This window comes from Echinops telfairi, unplaced genomic scaffold, assembly GCF_000313985.2.
Source record: "Echinops telfairi isolate 266 unplaced genomic scaffold, ASM31398v2 ScPeMD7_443;HRSCAF=831, whole genome shotgun sequence".
Taxonomy (NCBI): Eukaryota; Metazoa; Chordata; class Mammalia; order Afrosoricida; family Tenrecidae; genus Echinops; species Echinops telfairi.
Window position 1 is genome coordinate 68155381 of NW_022104341.1, and position 22726 is coordinate 68178106.

Consider the following 22726-nt stretch of genomic DNA (forward strand, 5'->3'; position numbering starts at 1 on the left):
GGGGGGGGTCTTCGAGCTGTGAACTTTGACGGGTCCAGAGTTGGCCGAAGCCTGCCTTACCACTCTGTACACCACAGTCCCTCTGGGAAGGAGGCATCATGAGGTTGTGACCTGATTGATAGGCTGGGCTCCACCCCTTCCTCCACACAGGGGTCTGTTGAAAAACAATTTAATCAGTACAGTGCCTATGTATGTATGTACCGTATATACTTGAGTATAAGCTGACCCGGATTTCAGCTGAGGCACCTCATTTTAGCACAACAGCTGCATAAAAAATGTGCTGAAACACTTAGCTTATACACGAGTATATACGGTGTATGTATAATGATCAGTTCATAAAATCCCTGGAGTCTCTCATTTTGTTCAGAAGATGGCACTATTGGAAGTAGGTCTTGCAATCTTGATCACTATTTTGCTAACTGTGATTGATTATTTTATATCTCTCTTCAGATATTTCCCCCTGTCCTGGGAGGTCTGGTTATTTAGGAACAATCTGTCCTCTATTTAATGTTTCGTGGAGCACCCATCCTAGTGCCATCTGGGTGCTGTTTAAATCTAATGTGCAAAATTCTTTTAGATAAATTGCTTTTGATATCGAATAAGTCTTTTATTCAGGGTTACCATATCATTCGGTTTCATTTATACTAAAGATTCTTAAAGGGAAAACAACGAAGGACTGCTTACTGGGTTATGAAGAAACCTGTTCCCTTGGGTGGGTCCTGAGTTTGCTGTGGTTAGTGGGTTCAAAGTCAGCAGTTTGCCAGCAGCAGCTAAGTGCTTAGACAGTGTGCCGCCAGGGTTTCTGTTTGGCTGTGGGATAGCGGGTTTTATCCTTTGTTTCTGCCACTAACCTATGGCGAAGTCAAAGGAGGCAACATAGTCTTTCTCATATCTACCAGCAGATTGCTTTTTCTCTACTGAAAAAGAACTACTTGTAGTTGAGATGCTACTTGTAGTTCTTTTTCATACTTGAAACATTTGGTGAATTCTGCCACTTCAGTGTAACTATTCAGTTTAACAATAACCTGAAAATTAAGTAGGGATTACTCGTGTTTTAAATTCCTTCCCTCCCTCCCCCCAAATTAAAGCTCCCTTCCTGGGCATCTTTTGCTGACAAGGAGCTGTTTTTCTGCCTAGAAAGCCTTGCTCATTGTGCTTGGAGGGCAGAAGGGACTGCTGATTGTGAAGCCACTGGGGGAGGGAACTGCTGCCAGTCACGTGCCAGAAGCCCTCCCTTTACCATTGGGGATGGCCAGTTTTGCAGTCTTAAAGGCACGGGTACATTGGAGCAGCCTTGTAGAACTCCTAAGTGCTAAGGTTAAGAGCTCTCAACATAGCTTGCATTTAATAGCAAATAATTACTGAGTGTGTAACATCTGCACATTAAGGAGATTATAGATTTGTCCTGTGCGGTAGTTAAGGATGCAGATTCTGATCCGCGGGACCTGTGTTTGAATTTGGGCTCCATGTAGTCAGATGATTAATGTCAGTTTGAATGTGTGAAAGTGTAGGGGTGGAATCCCACCTGGCAATGAGGTCAGAGCCTAATGGTGCCTTCTTGGGGCTGTGGCCTTGTGTTAACCAGGAGAATGGGGAACCTCCCTTTCCCTCTCCCTGTTTGCTTTCCTTACTTGCTGGGACTCTGCCACTGAACTGACCCTGCCAGAGCCCTGTCAAGTTTCCACTGACTGGAGCTGCCTGACTCCCTGCCCTGTGGCTCTGCCTCTGCGTTCTGCTTCATGGCAGGGCTACCTGATCTGACAAGGGCTGATGGACCGCAGCAGACTTAGGGATTTGAGTTGAACTGTGCTGAGATACTGTCTTGATATCTCTTTCTTAAATATACTGTATACACTCGAGTATAAGCTGACCTGAATATCAGCAAGGCACCTAATTTTATCACAAAAACTGCATAAAAAATGTGCTGAACAAACTCGGCTTATGCATGAGTATATATGGTATACGAATGTCACTGGATTTGTTTTTGTAGTCAACCCGCGTAACATGGGCTCCCTTGGACCTACAGTTTACAGAAGTTGGACAGGTTACTTTACCTCTGTAGGGCTTGTTTTCTTAAACTGTGAACTTGGGATAATAATTCTGGGTCCTCTAAAGTTACGATTTGAGTATTTAATCCTTGCAAAGATTAACTCATACTCTGAAAGCAGGCTTTCTCAACCTTCACGTTATAGGTATTTTGAACTGGATAAGTACTTGCTTTGAGGGGCTGTCATTTGCATTTTAGGGTGTTGAATACTATCCCAGGCCTCTACCCACAGAAACGTAGCAAATGAAAATTTAAAAGTGGCTTCAGTAAGTCTGTCTGACAGGAGCTGCCAGAATTTCAAGCTGGATTTAGAAGAGGAGGTGGAATGAAGGATATCAGTGCTGAATCATGACTAAAAGCAGATACTCGAAAAAGGCTTACCTTTGTTTTACTGGTTATGCAAAGGCATTCAAATGTGTGGCTCATAACAAATCATGAAGAAGAACCCTTAATTATGCTCATGTAGCACCTTACATAGACCAAGAAGGTAGTCGTCCAAACAGCAGAAAGGGCTGCGGCAGAAAGGGTTCCTAAAAATAGGAAAGATGTGTGCAAAGGTTATGTGCTTTTGTATTTATTAAGAAATATAATGTGGAATATAATTTTCATACTGAGCAAATTATGCAAGAAGCTGGACTGTATGGAGAAGAACATGGTATCAGGATTGGAGGAAGACTCATTAACACCCTGTAATATATGGATGGCATAACCCTGCTTGCTGAAAGTGAAGAAGTGAAGTACAACCATTGGACAATGTGCTAAGGCGCTACCTCAAACAACCGGGAATAGACATTCTATATGAGTCAGCGATACCTCTGCTAGGTGCATACCCTAAAGAAGATCCGTAACACAAACAGACACATGCACTCGTGGATTCATTGCAGCAGTGTTCATAATAGCAAGAAGTTAGAAACAACCCAAATGCCCCTCAGTAGAATGGAGAAAGAAAAGTTGGACATACACACAATGGAAGACTATACATTGCTGAAAATCAATGGTGATACCACGATGTGCCTCATGACATGGATAAACCTGGAGAACATTAGGCTCAGAGAAGTTAGTCAGTCACAAAAGGACAAATATTATGTGAGACAATTACTCTAAGCAGAAAAACCAAGAAAAAGGTTTGTATACCCCAGATGCTACTCACCAGCTAACATGTAGAACATTGTGTTAGTCTGGGGATGTTAGAGAAACAAATCCACAGAAACTTGTGTATAAAAGAGAGACTTTTATATAAAACTTTATATAAAAGAGAGACTTTTATATAAAGGTTAAGTGTGCATCAAGAAAACATCCCAACCCAGTGCTACCCAAGCCCACAAGTCCAACATTAACCCATATGCCCAACACCAACCCACAAAGTCCTCCTCCATCTCACAAAACACACACTATGACACCGACTGCAGGAGGAAAGCCAGGTCAGTGAATGTGTAAGCATCTCAGCACTGGCAGGGGTCTCCACACAGATGCTCCAGCACCCAGGGCTGCATTGGGGTAGATCCATGTGGCTTCTCCTCAGGGATATCTTGTAGGAAATGAGCCTTGCCAGCTGAAGCAGGGAACTGGCTAAGGCAGCTGAACACTGATCCGACCATCACAAAGCAAGAGACCTGAGAACTAGAAAGGCGTGGCTCACCCAACCATTTATCCCTCTGCCCTTTAATTAACCCCACATGTGTTTATCGGCCAGGTTGTCACAATAAACTACCTCAAACATTAACCTCATGGGCTTTGTCATGCCAAATGACTGAGTTCTTTTTTTGAAGCCCCCGCTTTTCAGTCACTCTCAGGAGCCCTGGTGGCATAGTGGGTTACATGTTGGGCTGCTAACCTGGTGAGCAGCTTGAACTCCCCAGCCCCTCTGCAGAGAAAGATGGGGCTTTCTGTTCTGTTAAAGATGTGTAGCCTCAGAATCCCCACGGGGCAGTTCTTTGATCTGTTGACTCGTTATGACTCGGGATTGACTCGGTGGTGGTGAGTTTGCCTTTGGTTTTATTGTCCCTAGACGACGAGACATCTGCAAACTGCCCAGGGAGCATACAGACACTGTAGAATATGCTTCATCAACCTAAACCAGCTGTGATTAAGAAGGAAGAAGGCAATATATAGTGGTCATATGTTGTAGGTCAGATTGATTGTATTATTTCTAACCATCACTGACATGTAGCTACCTCTGAAAAATTGCTTTCTCAATTAATAGCTCTTTTCTCAAAAGTCCTGCTTATTGATCCATCTCCTACAAAATTTTAGTACTTACTGAAAATTAGAATTTAACTGGAAAGCATTAATATAAATAGAAGTAATTAAGAAAATTAAAGGTATAGTATCTATTTGTAGTTTTTTCATTTGTCAGAAGAAAATTTCATTTTCCTAACTAATCAATATTTAGTAGGAAAAAAGAGGAAAGTAAGGTAATTTATCAAAGAAATAACATTCTGTTATATGGTTAATTTTCTAACTAAAATAAATCTAGTAGTATTGCTGGCTATTCCTCTCGTTTTCAATTTTATTTTAAAACTAGAAGATTAAATGTTCTTTGGCTCTATTAAAAGCCTGTATCAATAAAATTTCTAAGGGAAAGCTCTACACAGTAGGTGGAAATTATAATTAGAAAAGTGTAGTCAACTATTTATAATACTACAGATTGTCTAGACATTTGTAGGTAACACCCCTCCTTGCATCTTGTGAAAGTATTAATTTCTATGGAGGAAATAATTGCAGTACTTTGTTTTATATCCTGGTATCTTTAAAATATTTATCATAGAGAATATAAGGCCTTATCGTTGATTTCTATCAGATTAGTTTCAAAAATCTCACTCTGTTTCCCTTTTGTCATGAAATAATTCACCTTAATGGATCCTTTCTTTTTTATTTCTTCTTAGTATATGTTTGATAGGCCATACAGTAGAACACTGGAGGCCGAAGCTGACAGGATTGGACTACAGCTTGCTGCAAAGGTAAAGGAAGGGTTTAACCGTTGGGATGCCCAGTGTCTACAAAGTACGTAAAAGATCAATCTGTGTTGCTTTCCTGTCTGACATGAGCAGAGAATGGGAGTTGGACTGCATTAATGAGGCTGAGTTCTAATTTGACAAAATTCATAAAAAGAGTAGTTCTCAGGTGATATTAAAGTCTTGATCTTTTATTGGAAATGATTTTTATATATGTAAATGTTTTGAGTTACTTGAAATCTGTAAATTAAAATAAAAAACACAGATATGCCGTTTTCCCACCTGTCTTTTTCAACCTGTTCCCTCTAGACAGCTACTGCCATGTAGTTCACTCTTCTCCCCGACTTCTTGGCTGCAAGGAGGTTTTTGAGTAATTAAGATGGACGTGTAGCTCTTTCTCCCCACTTGGAACAAGTTGGCTGAGCAGACAGGGTTTACTGTTTAAAACAATAAACACGGTGGTGGTGGTGGTTTAGCTGCTGCTACGTGAGCTCCCACTCATGGCAATGCCGCGGACGACAGGCTGAAACGCTGCCGGGTCTTGTGCCGTCTTCACAGTTGTTGGTATGTGTAAAGACAGAGGTGTCTGAGCCCCTGTCATTTCACACCGGGAAGAGAGTCACCATCAGCATCAGCCCAGGCACAAGTCAGCTATCCCTCCTGGTCTCTCATCTTTTTTCCAATTCTGATACCAGCTGTCCCAGTGCTCTCTGCTCCTCTGCTGGGTTTGACAGTTCATTGCCATGTCCACACAGAACTCACAGACACTATTGACTGTTTTTTTATGGGACTATTAGTGAAGTATAGGAGCCCTGGTGTGAAGAACCACAAAGTCAGCAGTTCTAAACCCCCAGCCATTCCTCAGAGAACGGCAGGCTTTCTACTCCTGTCTGCTCAGTCGTGTAGGGGGCTTTGAGTCCGCATCGACTCACTGGCAGTGAGTTTTTTGAGCGAGGAAAGGAACAGGTTACAGGTCAGAATCAGGAATGACTCGGGATTTGGTGTGGACAGCTTACCCCCTCTGCACCCCCGTCCTTGGCTCCTTGGGCTCCTTGAGTGAACCCATGAATTCTCTAAACATTCGTTTAATCTGTTAATGAGGTAAACTGCCTTAGTTTTTTTTGGCCCTACTATGTGTTTCTTTAGCTACATCTAAGAAAATTTTAGATGTGCACTGCATTTTCTCTATTATGTAGATCAGGAGATTTTCTAATGTGTTTTGTGATTTTTTAATTTGACCTTTAGGTTGTTTAGAGGTGAGGCTTTACTATGCCAGTACTGTGGCTGGTGTAGATGTTTTATTATTGCCGATTTCTAATTTAATCCATTTGTGGTAAGAGAATAGACTTTATACAATTTCAGTCTTTGAATCCATGAGGACTTGTTTGATGGCCCAGGACTTGGTTTTCCTCGGTGACTGGGGAACGTGTGTGTGTTTCGCAGTTGCTGGACATACGGTCGAGAGATGCCGTGAGATTCAGGTAGATGGTGAAGATCTGCTCGCATCTACGGAGAGTTGGTGTGAGTTAGAAGCAATTTGCTGTCACCTGACAACCACAATGCTACATTTTTTGGGTTTATTTATCTGCTTGGCTACTTGTTACTGGGGAGACGTTTTGAAATCTGTAACTATTACTTGTGTAACTTTACATTTTTCCTTTTAGTTCTGTTAGTTTTTCTGGTGGATTTTAGGGCATTGAGTTAGGTAAGTACACATTAGGATTATTTCTGACTTAATTGACTTCTTTGTCATTATGAAGTATCTTTCTTATCTCTGATAATACTCTTTATCTTGAAATCTATTTTATTTGGCATTAATATAGCCAAATAAATACTTTACTGAATACTTTACTGTTTGCTTGGTATGTCTTTTTCTACTCATGACTTTCTCACTAGTTGAGTTTTTTAATGGTTTAGTGTAGACAGCATATCGTTGGTTCATATTTTGCTCTGTTTTTTTTCTTTTCCTCTTATGGCATTAGGATTACATATGTGCTAGACTCTCATATGTCTCCTACATTATTTTTGTTATGCTTATCTAGATAGACATGCAGAGAAATTAAGTGCAAAAACCAGGCAAAACCTAACAAAACAATAACAACAACAAAAATCAAAAACAAAGTAACAACTACAGAAAAAGCCACTGACAAAAATGGAAAAGCCTATAATAGTTCAAGGTTTCTTTGTTGGCTTTTACAAGTGTTTTCCAGTGGAGTCTCGTGGGGTACCGCACTGTGTCTTCAAAGTCTGTTTTTGATATTCCCCGGGGAATTCATCACTTTGCTCCCCTTGCTGTTCTGTTGCATGCCTTTAGTGTTTTGCCCCAGTGTGAAGGGGTCAGATTGGACACATTTCCTGCACTGTGTCTCCAGTGTTGCCCCTCATTGCGCTGTGGTTCAGTGAGGGACATGGTGTCTTGTGGTGGGGCAGGCCCTATGGTCCTCTGTGCATTGTGTGCTCTGAGCAGGAACATCGTCCTTGTAGCTTGCTGGGCCAGGATGTGTTCCCTTCCCTCTCCATCCCTCTTTGTTTCTCCTGTGCGCTCGAATCAGACGTGCCCCTCTGCCCACGCTGTAGCTTCAGTGTGGTCCTCAAGTGTGTTCTTCTGGGGGAGGGGGTGTGTGTGTCCACAAACTTGGGATTGGGGCCGGCCCCATAGACCTCTCCATTGGTTCCCTGGTACATACCGGTATGCTGTATTCACGTCTTGGTGCATTGGGTTGAAGCCTGGTCTCTCTCTGCTTCTCCTGTGGAGAAATAAACGATGCCCTCCCCCCTCCCCCCATGTCTTTTTTCCCCCTCTTTCTTTACCCCTCCTATATAGTTGACTGCCATCTGTATCCCTGGATTGGGTTTGGCCCCTGCCATAGTACCAGGATCTCACCCCAGGAATGTATGTATATAGTAACTTTTCCCCTATGCCCCATTTTTTTTAAGGTACCTCAGTGGACTCATGTTGTACCTGCCCTTTTGTGCTTGGCTTACTTGGCTTAGCATAATTTCCTCCTGTTCTTCCCATGCGACAATGTGTTTCATGCATTCATCACTGCTTTTAAGGATGCATAGTACTCCAGGGTATGTACATGTACCAGTTTTTTTGTATTTTTTTTTGTACCACAGTTTTTCGATCCGTTCTACTGTTGATAGAAATTTGGGTTGTTTCCAGTGTTTTGCAATTGTGAACTGTGCCAATATGAACACTGGAGCACAGGTTAGACCACTTTTTTATTTAGCTTATTTATATACCCCTTTTCCTAGTGGTTTAGTGGGTTGCAAGTTGAGTTGATAATGATAAGATCAGCAGTTTGAATCCACCAGCAACTCCTTGGGAGAAAAATGAGGCTGTCTGCTCCTATAAAGATTTACAGCCTTGGAAACCCTAGGGAGCAGGTCTGCTCTGTTCTAGAGGGTCTTTGTGAGTTAGAATCAACTCGATGGCCATGGGTTTGGTTTGTTTTGTCCGATTAAGTTTAAAAATCATCAGGTGCTTTGGTGAATTAGAATTGAATGTCCTGGATGTGTACTTTCCTTGTCTCTTGACATTGACCTTTTCAAATTTCGCTGTTTTGGCAATCTAATTTCCACATTTCGGCTCTCTAGCACTTATAGACAGCTGAAGCTATCCCTAGTTGCCCCGTTCTGCTTGGATTTCTGCTGTGTTCTGTCCATAGTCTCAGATTGCTGCCTTTTACTGTAGATTCTGAATAGATTTTGAAGAGCAATACACAGAAAACAAGGTTCACTTCCGTGAGCTTTCCTCATTTATGGAATTTTGACTTTTCCAGTTTTGACTGACTCGTAGCTCTTCAATATCATCAAGCCTATATTCTTTATCTTTTATCCGGATTTATAATTCCTCTTGGCAGGAACAGTCTTATTGTATAAGGGACTGTGGGCTCCTTCTGGTGCAATAGTGTTAGAAGAGGAACGTGACTTAATCTTTTACAATAGGGTTGGGTGTGACATTTGAGCCAGTCCTGACTGCCTTATTTTTGCCTAGGTGGTCACCTGAAGGGAGCAGATTGCTAGGTCTGCTCTCCCACGGAGCCACTGGGGGCCTCGAACTGCTGACAGTTTGCAGCTGAGTGTCTAATCACTGTGCTACCAAGGCTCCGTAATATTCTGTCCTGTGCAAAGTTCTAATTGCTATAACTATTTTCTTATCAGTGGATAGTTATTTCTATTTTTCATTGTTGATTTCAAATCATTCTGAAATACATATCCTTGTACATAAATCCTTATGTTCCTTGATGTTTTAGTTCTCCTTTTTAAAAATCATTTTATTGGGGGCTCATACAACTCTTATCACTATCGATATTTTAGTTCTATAGGATAGATTTATAAAGGAAAATTGCTAGCATTTACACTCCTATAATTATTCCAGAATGTTAATAGCAAATCTCATGAACAACATATGAGAATGCCTTTGCTTTAGATCCACTCAGCAGTGTTTTCCATGGAATTTTTGTTAATTTGGCCAAAATGATCATTGCTTTGCTTTTTAAACTTGGCACTTTCTTGCGTAGTATAAGGTTTGAGTATATTGTTTTTGGAACTTTAAAAATACATATATGCATAATGAAGGCTCATACTTTAAAAATTCTGAGGCAGTAGATTTATGATAAGGCTTGGAATCTGACTAGGATTTGCCAAGTGATTCTAATGCATAGGCAGGTTGGGGAACTACTACTCTGAATAATCAAATGCTAATTTTTGTGTTGTTGAGTGCCTTGATAAGCTATCTCAAAATTTTATGTTTTTTTAAAGTAGAAAATAGTTTTTTGTTGTTTTATTTTAAAAGTAAGAATGAAATTAGATCAGTTAGTAAATTAGAATGAAATTAGATCTGTTGGTATTTATTTAATTATTTATGCTCTGTAAGCTATTTTTTTAAAAGACTCTTTTGGAAAGATAAATATGATTACATTTTCTAAAGCACAGTAAATGTATGCATGTTTCTGATTGGGTGACCTTTTGCCTTTTGCCATTTGCGATATTATGGTATATAGTTTAAGGGAGAGAAAGATTGTTAAGTCATGAATACATAGTGATACAGGGAATGTCTTTGTTATGAAGCAGCTAAGATACAAAAATGCCATCTCTTAAATACAATTACTTGATTCCTATTTGTTAACGATTGAATTGTTCCCACCCCCCACCCTCCCAAAGATATGTTGTATAAATCCTAGCTTCTGTGCCTGTGTGTATGATCCCATTTGTTACACAATTGAGACAGAATTAGTTTAGGGTGTGTTTTGAGTAGGGAGCCCTGGTATTATAATTGGTTACACGTTCCACTGTTAACTACAGGGCCTGCAATTTGAACTCATGAACTGCTCCTTGGGAGAAAAATGAGGCTGCTTACTTTCATAAAGATTTACAGCCTTGGAAACCCAGGGAACATTTCTACTCTGTCCTGTGGGACCACTGTGAGTCAGAATTGACTCATGCCAAAGGGTTTGGTTTGCGTTTTTGGTGTCTCGAGTTGGTCTCTCTTGAAATATTCAAGCAAGTGAAGCAAGGATGGTAGAAGAGAGTTGCCAACCCACATGAATATTGTCTAGAAGCCAAAGTTAAACGACACAAGGACTTTCCTCCAGAGACAGAAAGCCTTCCTCTAGAGCCAAACCAGACTCACTGCCACCAGGTCGCTGCGGACTCACAGTGACCCCTGCAGGTGTCCGAGGCTATAACTTACAGAGTAGAAAGCCCAGGTTCTCCTCGCAGCTGCTGCTGGTTTCAAACTGCCCACCATACAGAGTGCAGCCCAAAGTTTAGACTTCTAGTCCCCACAACTGAGAAAATAAACTTTTACTTCTTAAAACCACCCATTGATGATATTTCTGTTATAGCAGCACTAGATAACAGACTGAATTTGGTAATGGAAGAGTGAGATGCTGTTCTAACGCATACCTAAAATGTGAAAGTGGTTTTGGGATTGGGTAATGGATGAAGAAGGGTGGAAACGTTTTAAGATGCCTCGTAGTAAGGAGGACAAAGGCAATTCTGAGGAGGGCTCAGAAGGAAGAGTGGAGAGCTGTAGAGAAAGTCCATATCACCAGCAAAAGAATGTTGCTAGAACTGTGAACACATTAGATGTGATTCTCGTGAGGCTTTAAAAGAAAATGATGAACACATGATTGGACATTGGAGGAATGGCAACTTTTAAAAAATCATTTTATTCGGGGCTCATACAACTCTTATCACAATCCATACATACATCAATTGTATAAAGCACATTTGTTCATTTGTTCATTTGTTACCCTCATCATTCTCAAAACATTTGCTCTCCACGTAAGACCCTGGCATCAGCTCCTCAATTTTCCCCCTCCTTCCCTGCTCCCACCTCCCTCATGTACCCTTGATAATTTATAAATTATTATTTTGTCATATCTTATACTGTCCGACATCTCCCTTGACCCACTTTTCTGTTGTCCATCCCCCAGGGAGGAGGTTATATGTAGATCCTTGTAATAGGTTCCCCCTTTCCAACCCACCCTCCCTCCACCCTCCTGGTATTGCCACTCTCACCACTGGTCCTGAAGGGATCATCCATCCTGGATTCCCTGTGTTTCCAGTTCTTATCTGTACCAGTGTCCATCTTCTGGTCTAGCCAGATTTGTGAGGCAAAATTGGGATCACGATAGTGGTGGGGAGGAAGCATTAAAAATTGGGATCACGATAGTGGGGTGTGGGGGCAGGGAGGAAGCATTTAAGAACTAGAGGAAAGTTGTATGTTTCATCGTTGCTACACTGCACACTGACTGGCTCAACTGGCTCCTCTCCTCCTGGTAACCTTTCCATAAGGGGATGTCCAGTTGCCTACAGATGGGCTTTGGGTCCCCACTCCGCAATCCTGCTCATTCACAATATGATTTCTTGTTCTTTGATGCCTGATACCTCATCCCTTCGATACCTCGTGATCACACAGGCTGGTGTGCTTCTTCCATGTGGGCTTTGTTGCTTCTGAGCTAGCTGGCCGCCTGGAGTGGCAATGTTTTTATGCAGTGACAAAAACCTTTTTTGATTATGTTCAAATGTTTGGTGGAAAACAGAACTTGTAAGTGATAAACTCGGATATCTGGCTCAGGAGATTTCTAAACAAGTTCTTAAAGGGATAGAGTGATTTCTTTTTGCCGCTTGAAAAACATGAGAGGAAAGCAATCGACTTAAAAATGATGTGTTCAAATGAAAAAAAACAAACTTAAAAAAGATTTGAAAAATTTTATTCTACAAACTAAAGACATACTTTAGAATGTTCATCAATGACGTGGCTACACAGGCTTTAGTAAAACAGATACGGCTGTGACTGCTGTAGCTAACCATTTCCCACACAGGGGAGTCACAGCCGACGCTGAAGGGGACAGAGAAAGACTGAATGCAAGGAAAGCACACTGTCAGCCTGATGCCTCTTCGAATTCACAGGCAGGAAGCAGGCCAAGAAGAGAAGAGTGTCATCCTTGGCGCAGCTTGGAGAACATTAGAGTGTTGGGAAGAGCAAAAGAAGCAGGCCTCTTGGTTTCAGAACTCAAGGCCATGATCTGCGTTTCAAAGGCTGGGGCCTCCTAGTTTTCAGATAGTTGTCAGTTTGGTCCCAGCACGTGGGACTGCCATGTCAGTGCTCCAAGAGCGTAGAACCTTGGCTCAAAGATGAGAAGGTGGGGCTGCCAAGCCCATGGAGCAGAAGAATGGGGTTGAGGGCATGGCTCACCACTCAGAGGAGGAGAATAGAGCCTCCTAAAGCCACTTGCCATCCCAGAAGGCCTGCAATAAAGAAAACCAAAAAGTCCCAACATAACCAATAAGCAACATCGTGCTAAATGTAGAAAGATCCAAGGAGACAAGGATTTCATTTTACTTGCATCTACAGTCAATATCCATGGCAGATCTGCTGCATAAGACATTTAAAGTATTAAAAGATAAAGATCACTTCAAGGACTAAGAGGCCCCTGACCCAAGCCATAGCACTTTCAATCACCTCACTGCATAAAATTAATGCCTGTGAATTATGGTGTTGGCAAATAGTATTGATGATACCATGACCTTCCAGAGGGACAAATGGGTATGTCTTTGCCCCTTAGCAGCGATTGTGGTGAGATGTCCTCTCTAGTACTGTGGGCACTTATCGAAAGGGACCTGCCCTTGGAGAAAATCATCATGCTTGGTGAGGTAGTTTATTGTGCCAGCCTCGCCGATAAACACATGTGGGGTTGATTGAAGGGCAGAGAGATAAATCGCTCGGCGAGCCTGGCTTTTCTTGTCTCTCGCTCTTTGATCATCGGACCAGTGTGCAGCTGCCTTGCTTGTTCTGTGCCTCAATTTGCAAGCTACACTACCTGTGGGACACCTAACCTGTGGACTGTGTCGCTGTAATTTGAGGTTCTTTCAAGACCTGCTTCGCCACACTACTGGAGTATACATTGCTTGAGCTGGGGACTGACTGTTGGTGACCTGGCTGACTGTTGGCTGCCTGTGCCCAGATGGCCTGAATCTCTACCTGGCGGCTCTCAAGACTTGAAGGACTTCCAGTGTCTCACAACTGTCTAACACATTTGAATTGTATGGAGCCACTTGTACTGCTTTATAATTTAACTGTTCTATCTATCTATCTATCTATCTATCTATCTATCTATCTATCTAGCTATCTAGCTAGCTATTTAATTATTAGCAATCTGGCTTTGTCTCTCTCAAGAACCCTTACACACTTGGTAAAGTAGAGGGTCAGTGGAACAAAAAAGAGGAAGGCTCTCAACCTCCCAGCACCTCTTGTGCAGTCACCGTTCTTTGGTCAGTGGAGACTTACGTGTTATGCTGCTGAACAGACTACTTTGGACAAGGAAGAAAAGCCCGGTAAATCTACTTCTGAAAATCAGTCAGGGGAAATTTTATAGATGGTAATGCTCCAATCCACAACTCATTATGGGCTAGCACAGGACCAGGCAGCGAAGTTTTGTTCTATTGTACATGAACTTGCCAACAGTTGAGCCAGTTAACAACATGAACTCAGCTTGTGAAAATAATCTGTTACCTTCTTGCAACTTTGTGCTTTTCCCTTTAACATTCCTATCTATTTTGGATGGCTTTGAATAGAGGACAAGGTTCATTTTTATTTTATTTATCTGCTTGTTCCCATTGAATTCCTTTGGTCCTATTTTTCAAATCACTGTGAAAATTTTATTTGTGTGGCTCTGTTTCTGTACTCTATTGTGTTTTAATGCTATTTTTTGTTAAATATTATCGCAATACCATACTTTCTTGATTAGTGTAGAGTCTAAAATCCAGAAGCAGGAGCCTTCTAATTATTTTTTCATGATTGTTTTATGTTGTGTATGCATTTATACAATTGTAGATACACATTTTGCATTTACATACATTTTAGAGCCAACTCATTAATTTCTATAATAAGAGTCTGGTGGGACTTTGATTAAATATATGAATCAATTCAAGAAGAATTGACATCTTAAAATCAAGTATTTTAATACATGAGCATGTTGGGGTCATGATAGTGGGGGGAGGAAGCATTAAAAAACTAGAGCAAAGTTGTATGTTTCATCATTGCTATACCGCACTCTGACTGGCTCATCTCCTCCCCGTGACCCTTCTGTAAGGGGATGCCCAGTTGCCTACAGATGGGCTTTGGGTCTCCGCTCTGCACTCCCGCTCATTCACAATTTGATGCCTGGTACTTGATCCCTTTGACATCTTGTGATCACACAAGCTGGTGTGCTTCCTCTATGTGGGCTTTGTTGCTTCTCAGCTAGATGGCCGCTTGTTTACCTTCAAGCCTTAATACCTCAGATGCTATATCTTTTGATAGCTGGGCACCACCAGCTTTCTTCACCACATTTGCTTATGCACCCATTTGTCTTCAGTGATCTTGTCAGGAAGGTGAGCATCACAGAATGCCAGTTTAATAGAAGAAAGTGTACTTGCGTTGAGGGAGTACTTGAGTAGAGACACATTGTCCATCTGCTACCTCAATGCTAAACCTACAAATATGTGCACATAGATCTATTTCCCCATCATCATATATAAATATATTTACATATGTACATGCCTGTATTTAGACCTCTATAAATGCCCTTTGCCTCCTAATTCTTTCCTCCATTTCCCTTTACTTTCCTCTTGTCCCACTATCATGCTCAGCCTTCATTTGGGTTTCAGTAATTCTTTTTGATCAAGCCCTTGATCAAGCCCTATCAGGCCCCCTATATCCTCCTTGCCACCGATTTTGGATCACTTGTTCCCTTGTCCCTGGGCTTGTTAACACCCACTTCCTTTGCCCCACCTCCCCATCTCCCATGTCCCCCTGGAACCTTTGGTCACGTGTTTTCTCCTCCAGATTGTTTATCCCGCCTATCTTATCTAGATAGACCCGCAGAGAAAATAATATGCACAAAAACAAGACTGAGCAAAACAAGCAACAAAAGAAAACAAAACAACAACAACAAAACCAATGACAGAAAAAAAAAAAAAGCCTGTAAATAGCTCAAGGTCTGTTTGTTGACCTTTAGGAGTGTATTCTGGCAGGTCGAGTCTGTGGGGTACCACACCCTGGCCTCAAAGTCTATTTTTGGTATTCCCTGGGGACTTCTTTGCTTTGCTCCCCTTGCTGTTCTGTTGCAAACCCTTAGTGTTTCCCCTCGGTGTGATGGGGTCAGATCGGGCACAATTCCAGAACTGTGTCTCCAGTGTTGTCCCTCATAGGGCTATGGGTCAGTGAGGGATGTTGTGTCCTGTGGTGGGGCCGGCCATATGCTCCTCTCTGTGCATTGGCTGCTCTGAGCAGGAATATCGTCCTCAAGGCTTGGTAGGTGGGTATAGATTTTTAACTTTTCAAACAGCCAGGTTCAAACTGAAACAATGGCTTATTCCAGGACTTGAAAATTCATCATGGCCAAAATATATAGAGCATACAAGAGGACCAGTAGTAAGAAATAAAACCACTAAGCTGCTCTGTGGGCGAAACATGAGGCTTTCTAAGCCCTGGAAACCCACAGGGGCTGTTCTGCTCTGCCCCATAGAAAGGTCATTAGGAGTCGCAATCAACCCGAGCGCAGTGAGTAAGACATGCTTCAGTTCCAGTAGCTCCCTTTGGCTTTTTTGTTTTTATGTTTTCAATTTTCTGTTGAGTGTTTCATTTTTGTTCCTCTGTTTGCTTCCTAATCTTGGCCTGTTGGTTTTTTTGTGTACTTTTTTCTTTCTTTAAAAATATTCATGTCCATAGTCTGAAAATTTTCAATTCAGTTCATTTTTCTAACCTCCATTGGATAAATTTCCTCCTTCATATTTTACTTTTGATGGACCCCTTGCGATTTTGTGTGGCTTACTATTCTGCTTGAATGTGGTCCAATTTGTTTTCTTTTTTTAAAACTTTAAACTGAATATTCTGGCTTTTGAGGGAAACTTTTATTTGGTATCCTGGTAGCACAGTGGCTAAGCGCCCAGCTGGCAACCTAAAGGCTGAGGCCTGCACTCACCAGCCACCCCCTGGGAGAAAGAAGCAGCAGCCTGCCTCCACAGAGGCTCACAGTGCACGAAGCCCAGGGGGCAGCCCTGCCCACCCCACAGGCTCTCCACTGGTTTGAATGGCGCAGTGGCAGTTGCTCTGGTGTGTTTTGAGAACCACTGGAGCACTCTTTTGACCTTAGGGATTTTTCACTGCTAACACGGGGGTTCTGAATGCTTCCTCCCTGGAATTTAATATGCATGCACAGGTGAGGTGGGGACAGGCTCTTAGCCTGTTCCCGATGCTGAGCTGACATAAATGGTGTTCAGTTTTCCTGTGGCAAAGGTGCGGGTCTCTCTGTATCTTTCCTGCCTGGGCAGGTGCTCCGGCACAGATTCTTCCATGGTATCCCATCCTGGGCTGGGAGTCATCCAAAATGTTTCCCTCGCCCTGCTGCTGCGACAGCTCTTCCCAGTGCTGATGCCAGCCTGTATGGAGCCTCGGCAGGGTGCAACAGCACTCTTGTAAGGCCAGGGCCTCCTTCCACCCTCCCGTGCTCAGCCCGTGAGCTCACATGCCACTCTTGTGCTGCTGCCGCTAGACAGGTTCACTCCCTTTCTGTGTTCTCTAGTGTGCTCCCCGGCCCTGCCCCCCAATGGCAGAGATGAGCCAGTGCTCCTGATGTTAGTGGGCCCATTCTCCCGGACTCTGAACCCCGTGCTTCTTTGCTCACCTTGCTTCGCCAGCCCCGCAGCTCTCATCCAGAACCCGGAGGCCTCTGTGCTTTCTCAGTCCGCCGTTTCCTGGGGTAGTTACTGCGGAGTAAATGGAAGCTCTGCGCGCATTGCTGTTTTGCTCTACCCTTTTAATTTCTTGCAGTGTTGTAAAACGGGGGCCATGCCTTTCTCCTAGGAGGTCCTTGTGTCTGATTGTCACAGTGATTTGGGAGGGGGCTACTGGTGTTTAAGGAGAGGGGAGATGTGTATCTTCCCAAGGGAAAAGCCCCCCAATCCTGTAAGCACCCTTTGCTGAGAAACACTGCTAACTGGTTTTGGCCAGTAGCATGAGATACCTGTGTAGATAGCACCATCTAGTGAGGAAATTGGGTAACAAGCAAAATCTGCTGGCACCATGGAAATCAAGGAAAATTCAACATTTTCAGCTTTTTAAAAAACAATAGATTACAGAATCATAGCATTTTGAAACAGGAAGGAAAATTGGAGAGAATTTGATCTATTTTTTTAAAAAGGAGCACTAAGGTCCAAAGAGATGAGCGATTTGTCCAAGAGCACATACCTAGTTTGTAGCAGAGCCTGCTTTACCCAGGTCACGTGGAGTCACGTCTTATCTTCTGGGCTCCTCTCACGGCCGTCAATAGATGCTGACTCCTCGCACCCCTGTGGGACAGGGTAGATCTGCCCTCTGAGTTTCAGGGAAAGCCCCACTGCTGACCAACGAGTCACCACTGCACTACCAGGGCTCCTCGGTTCTGTGCTTAAAGATTTATTTAACAAGGAAAAAACAGGAAGGCAGGAGAACATTTCATTTGAATAGGTATGCTATCAATGTTCTTGATTCAAGTAGATACATCTTAGATAAAATCTTGCTTTGGCCTAATTGTATCACCCAGAGAAATTTGACAGACTTTTGTGTATTCCTTTAATTTTTTGGTTGCTGTGATGTGAACGAAGGAGCCTGGTGGAACTGTAGGCCAACTGATGGCTTGCTAACTGCCAGGCCAGCAGTTCCAGTGAGCTTGGCTACTCTTCAGGGGACTGGCAGCCTCAGAAACCCTAAGTCGGGTTGGGATGAGGTGACTTGATGGCAGTGGATTTTTTAATGGTCTGAGTGAAGTCCAAATGTTCACTCTTAGAGTGAAATATTACCTAGGGGGGAAAATACACGAACCTTTACTTAAGCTTAATTTACTGTCTTGATTGCCGGATTGCCATGTTGGTGATCAAAAGCAACAGAACCATGGGCAAAGGCACCCCCGGAAAACCTGCTCATAATGGAAGGCTCCCACTTTGCCTTTATCTTGGGGCTCAGGAACTAGTTTTTGATAAATGATGTGGCTTGTTTTATGAGGGATTGACAAGTGTTGGGGAGGGTTTAGCTGAGACCATCTGGCAACAATGTCACTTCCAATTAGAAAAGAAAAATTTCTAATTATTGACTAGGTCAAATATTGTTTAGAGAAGCTATGGGTTACAAATTAAAATTGAGCTCTAACAAATGGTGTCATCGGCATTATTGGGAGAAATGATAAACCTCTTAGAGTTTGCGAATGAGACAGTTTCTGGATAGGTGATGATCACAATGATAGTATTGATAACATTGATGAGAATAATCACTAACATTTTTTCTACCTGCTCGGCACTATTTAAGGACCTCTGGTGGTGTAGTGGTTACTCGTTAGACTGCTAACTAGGAGGTCAATAGTTTGAAACCACCAGCCCCCAGTAGGAAGTAGACAGGGCTTTCTACTTCCGTGGAGTTACAATCTCCTAAGCCCCACAGGGCAGTCCTGCCCTCTCTTCTGGGGTCCATATGAGTCAGCACTGATTCAGTGGCAGTGAGCTTTTTGAGAGGCACCAGCCAGAGTGTCTTATGTGTGCTAACTCATTTAATCTTCACAGTTACCTAATGGGATCCTTATTATTATTGCCCTCATGTTATGGGTAAGTTCAGGGATGGGGCAATTAAGTAGCTTCTCAAAGATCTCACAGAGATGCCTTCCTTCCTTTCTTTCTGTTCCAGATTCAGCACCACTTAGTTCTGAAATAGTTACATATTTGTAAGTTTTTTCCAACAGTTTTATTGGCATATAATTCGCACAGCATATAATTCAATGGGTTAATCACATCAAGAAGAGTTGTATAATTCTCACCACAGTTTTAGAACGCTTTGCCATTCTTGTACTCATCGGTGTTAGCTCCCCAGTTCCCCTAATCTCCCCTGCCATACCAGGTGGGCCTTTCATTTCTGAAATCAAACTTTCTATCGTATTCTAGTCTGCTGGAAACAGTTCTGGTCTTCGACAGTACTGGCTTTAAGGTAATTGGCCATAGCTACTATTATTATATTTTTATTGGGCTATAGTTTAATTAATCAGTCATATTAACACGATTTGTGACATCATCACCACAGTCAATTTCAGAACATGCTCTTCTTACACTCCTTGTTAGCTCCCCATTTCCCTCCATCCTTCCCTGCCATGCCCTAGGTGATTATCAATCCACTTACTGTCTCTAGAGAGCGATGTGTCCTGGGCTTCATATAGAGAAAATCATACATGATACAAACAGGAAGCAGACAAACAAACCTCTGCCCAGAGGGTCCTGGGAGAATGGCCCTCTGACAAGGAGCTAAGGAACTGTAGCTCTCAGGTGCGCGTTTGTGTGTACTTCTTTCCTTCTATATTAGGCTGATCTGTGTACGCTTTGGACCTCAGGTCTCTCACCACAAACCCTCGTTACGCCCATCTTCCAAACAAGAGCGGGCAGGCCAGGTCCTTCCGCCACTTTCCTTTCTCCCAAGTCGAGCTGGTCACCACTCCGTGCTGCTGAGGGAAGAAGCCCCAGGGTATCTGGTGAGATTCACCCCCAGACAAGGAGCTAACTCCCAGAAGTCCCAAAGCAGATTCTCGCATTTTCACCACTGCTTTGAGCCATGTAAAGTGCACTGTAGCCTTCCTGTATTCTAGCTCTCAGAATCGAACTGCCTTCCTGTCACAGCCGTTTGTAGTACTGTCTCAGATAATTACTGTGCCTACCACATGTGTACATGGAATACAGGGAGGGATCCTAGAATCCCTGCGACAGGTGTAGGATGTTGATGGCATTCCAAAAAAAGATCTAGAACTGCTAATAGCAGAATCAAATCAAGACAATGCAGAAATTCAGGATTACTTTTCATGTTTATATTTCTAATGAGAATTTTGGCTATAGGTAGGATACACTTGGTCTAGATTTAGTTATAAAATGTTCTGTAGTGCTTAAGCATTACAAAATGTTCAAATTCGTTTATATTGCTCTACTCTTTATTATGATCATATCCCACTGAGTTTCTAATTTGTATAGTAGCACATTTGTTGTCAGTTAATATGTCCCTCAATGCATATTCATGTATATTGACATTATAGACTGAATTAAACGAGGTCCTCCTTTACTTGTAAACTCAGGACATCATCTCTTATGATCAAATCTAGCATCCTGCACTGGTCATAGGTTTCTAGTTACTCACCAGGGAGAAGAATGACTAGAACTGTCCTGTGGGTTAGGTTCTGGACCGGCTGCATTACACGACGTATTCGTTCAGTCCTGACAGCCCAGTGCTTTGGTTTCATTCTTGCACATGCAGGATCCGAAACGCAGATCTAATTATGGGCCCAGCCTCATCGACTGCAGACGTGGAATACCTGTGTTCAGATCCTAGCTATGTGGCGTTCAGTAAGTTACACAGCCTTACTGGGCCTGGAGTACTGTGGATACAGCACTCATTTTTACAACAAAATCCTCTGCCTGTACTGGGTCTTTGAACCAGATTTTAGGATGCCGAGTGAAGCAAAGGCACTTTTATCTTAATATGTAAGCAGATGTCTCAGTTCCTTTTGGGATATTTTACATTTTGTCTGTTGGGATGATTAATTTCCTCTATTTTTGCATATCAAATATTACTTCAAAAATTGCCTTCAGCTGTGTTTCTTAGAGATTAAATAGGGAAATATTCTACTTGTATTTTGATTAGTACTTTTAGGTTAAAGAAATGCCAGATAAATACACTTTTGATAAGTGTAATGTTGTTGTTATTAGGTGCCATCAACTTGGTTCCAACTAATTGGCAACGTGAGGTGCAGCAGAGAAACGCTGCCCGTCTGTGCGCCTCCCCGTGGCCGTGCTTGAACCCTTGTCGAAGCCCTGAGCCAGTCCATGCGGTGGCGGCTTCCTCCTCCTCACTGACCCTCTGCTACACTTGCTGTCCTGCTCCCAGGACATCTGCAGCGTGTGACACAGCAGGCTCACCATCCTCTCTGCTAAGAGCTGTTCTGGCTGTTTACTGCATGCAGGACAAATCTGTTAACTCTTCAGGCCGTCCATGGTATATTTAATATCTTCTTCCAACACCATTTACCTCTCTCTCTCTTTTCTGTTAAAAAGGCCAAAAACTTTATTTCATTTCAGAGAAATATAAGATGCATATTTACATAAGCAAAATGTAAAACAAAACAACCCATATCATCAATGTGTGGCCCCCATCCCAGAGGGACGGACAGCCGAAAAGTGGGTGAAATGCGACAGCAGCCGGTATAAAACATGAAAGAAAAAAAAAGAACAATTTATAAATTATCAAAGGGGTATGGGGGTGGGAGGGGGAAAATCAGGAGCTCATGCCAGGGGCTCAAGTAGAAAGAAAATGTGGTGAAAAAGATGATGACAACATATGTAAAGATGTGTCTGACAAAATGGATATATGTATGCATTGTGGTAAGAGCCCCCAATAAAATAAAATTAAAATTAAAAACAAAAACAATTGTGAGTTGATTGTTGTAGGTTTGGGGCACCTCAAAGTAACATTTTCAATAGCCCATTTTGCAGCGGAGGCAGAAAGCCAGGGCTCTCTATCCCCAGAAAGAGTTAGTCCCAGAAACCCACAGGGGGAGGTCTGCCCCGTCTGATAGGGTCACCACGAGGCAGAATTAAACAGAGTTTCGTTTTGTGCAGCAAAGTTGCTTCATGCAATACGCTGTTTATTTCTAGACCGCTGCTTCTGTGGGTGTTGATGATGGGTCTAAGTAAAATGAAACCCTTAACAACTACAATCTTTTCTCCTTGTATGATAATGTCAGTTATTAATCCAGATGTGAATATGTTTGTTTTGTGGAGTAAATCTATAAAGAAGACTGTAGCCTTTGATTTTAATCAGTAAGTGCTTCAGGCCCTCTTGGCTTTTAGCAAGCAAGGTTGTGTCCCCTGTGTATCCCCCATATAGTGAGATAATTCATGAACGTGCGAGGTATATTGAGTATTTATCTTTCCAATTTTTTTTGGTCAGATCAATTGTATGTTTACAATGTCTCATGATTTTGGTTACAATTCTATTGTCTTTTAAAAAATATTGGGGGCTCTTACAACTCTTATCACAATCTATAAATCCATCCATTGTGTCAAGCACATTTGTACATTTGTTGCCATCCTCATTCTCAAAACATTAGCTTTCTACTTGAGCCCTCGGTATCAGCTCATTTTTCCCCTCCCTCCCTCGTGAACCCTTGAT

The 22726-nt window shown here is 42.4% G+C and overlaps 1 protein-coding gene across 4 annotated transcripts in view; it reads left to right on the forward strand.

The window, feature by feature from the left end:
• Positions 1 to 22726, forward strand: part of OMA1 (OMA1 zinc metallopeptidase) — an 89145-nt gene that overhangs the window by 29021 nt on the left and 37398 nt on the right. For all 4 annotated transcript variants that reach the window (XM_004699636.2, XM_045291952.1, XM_045291954.1 and 1 more), the window contains one exon: positions 4933 to 5007. In XM_004699636.2, coding sequence (XP_004699693.1) covers positions 4933 to 5007 — 75 coding nt within the window. The remainder of the gene's footprint in view (positions 1 to 4932; positions 5008 to 22726) is intronic.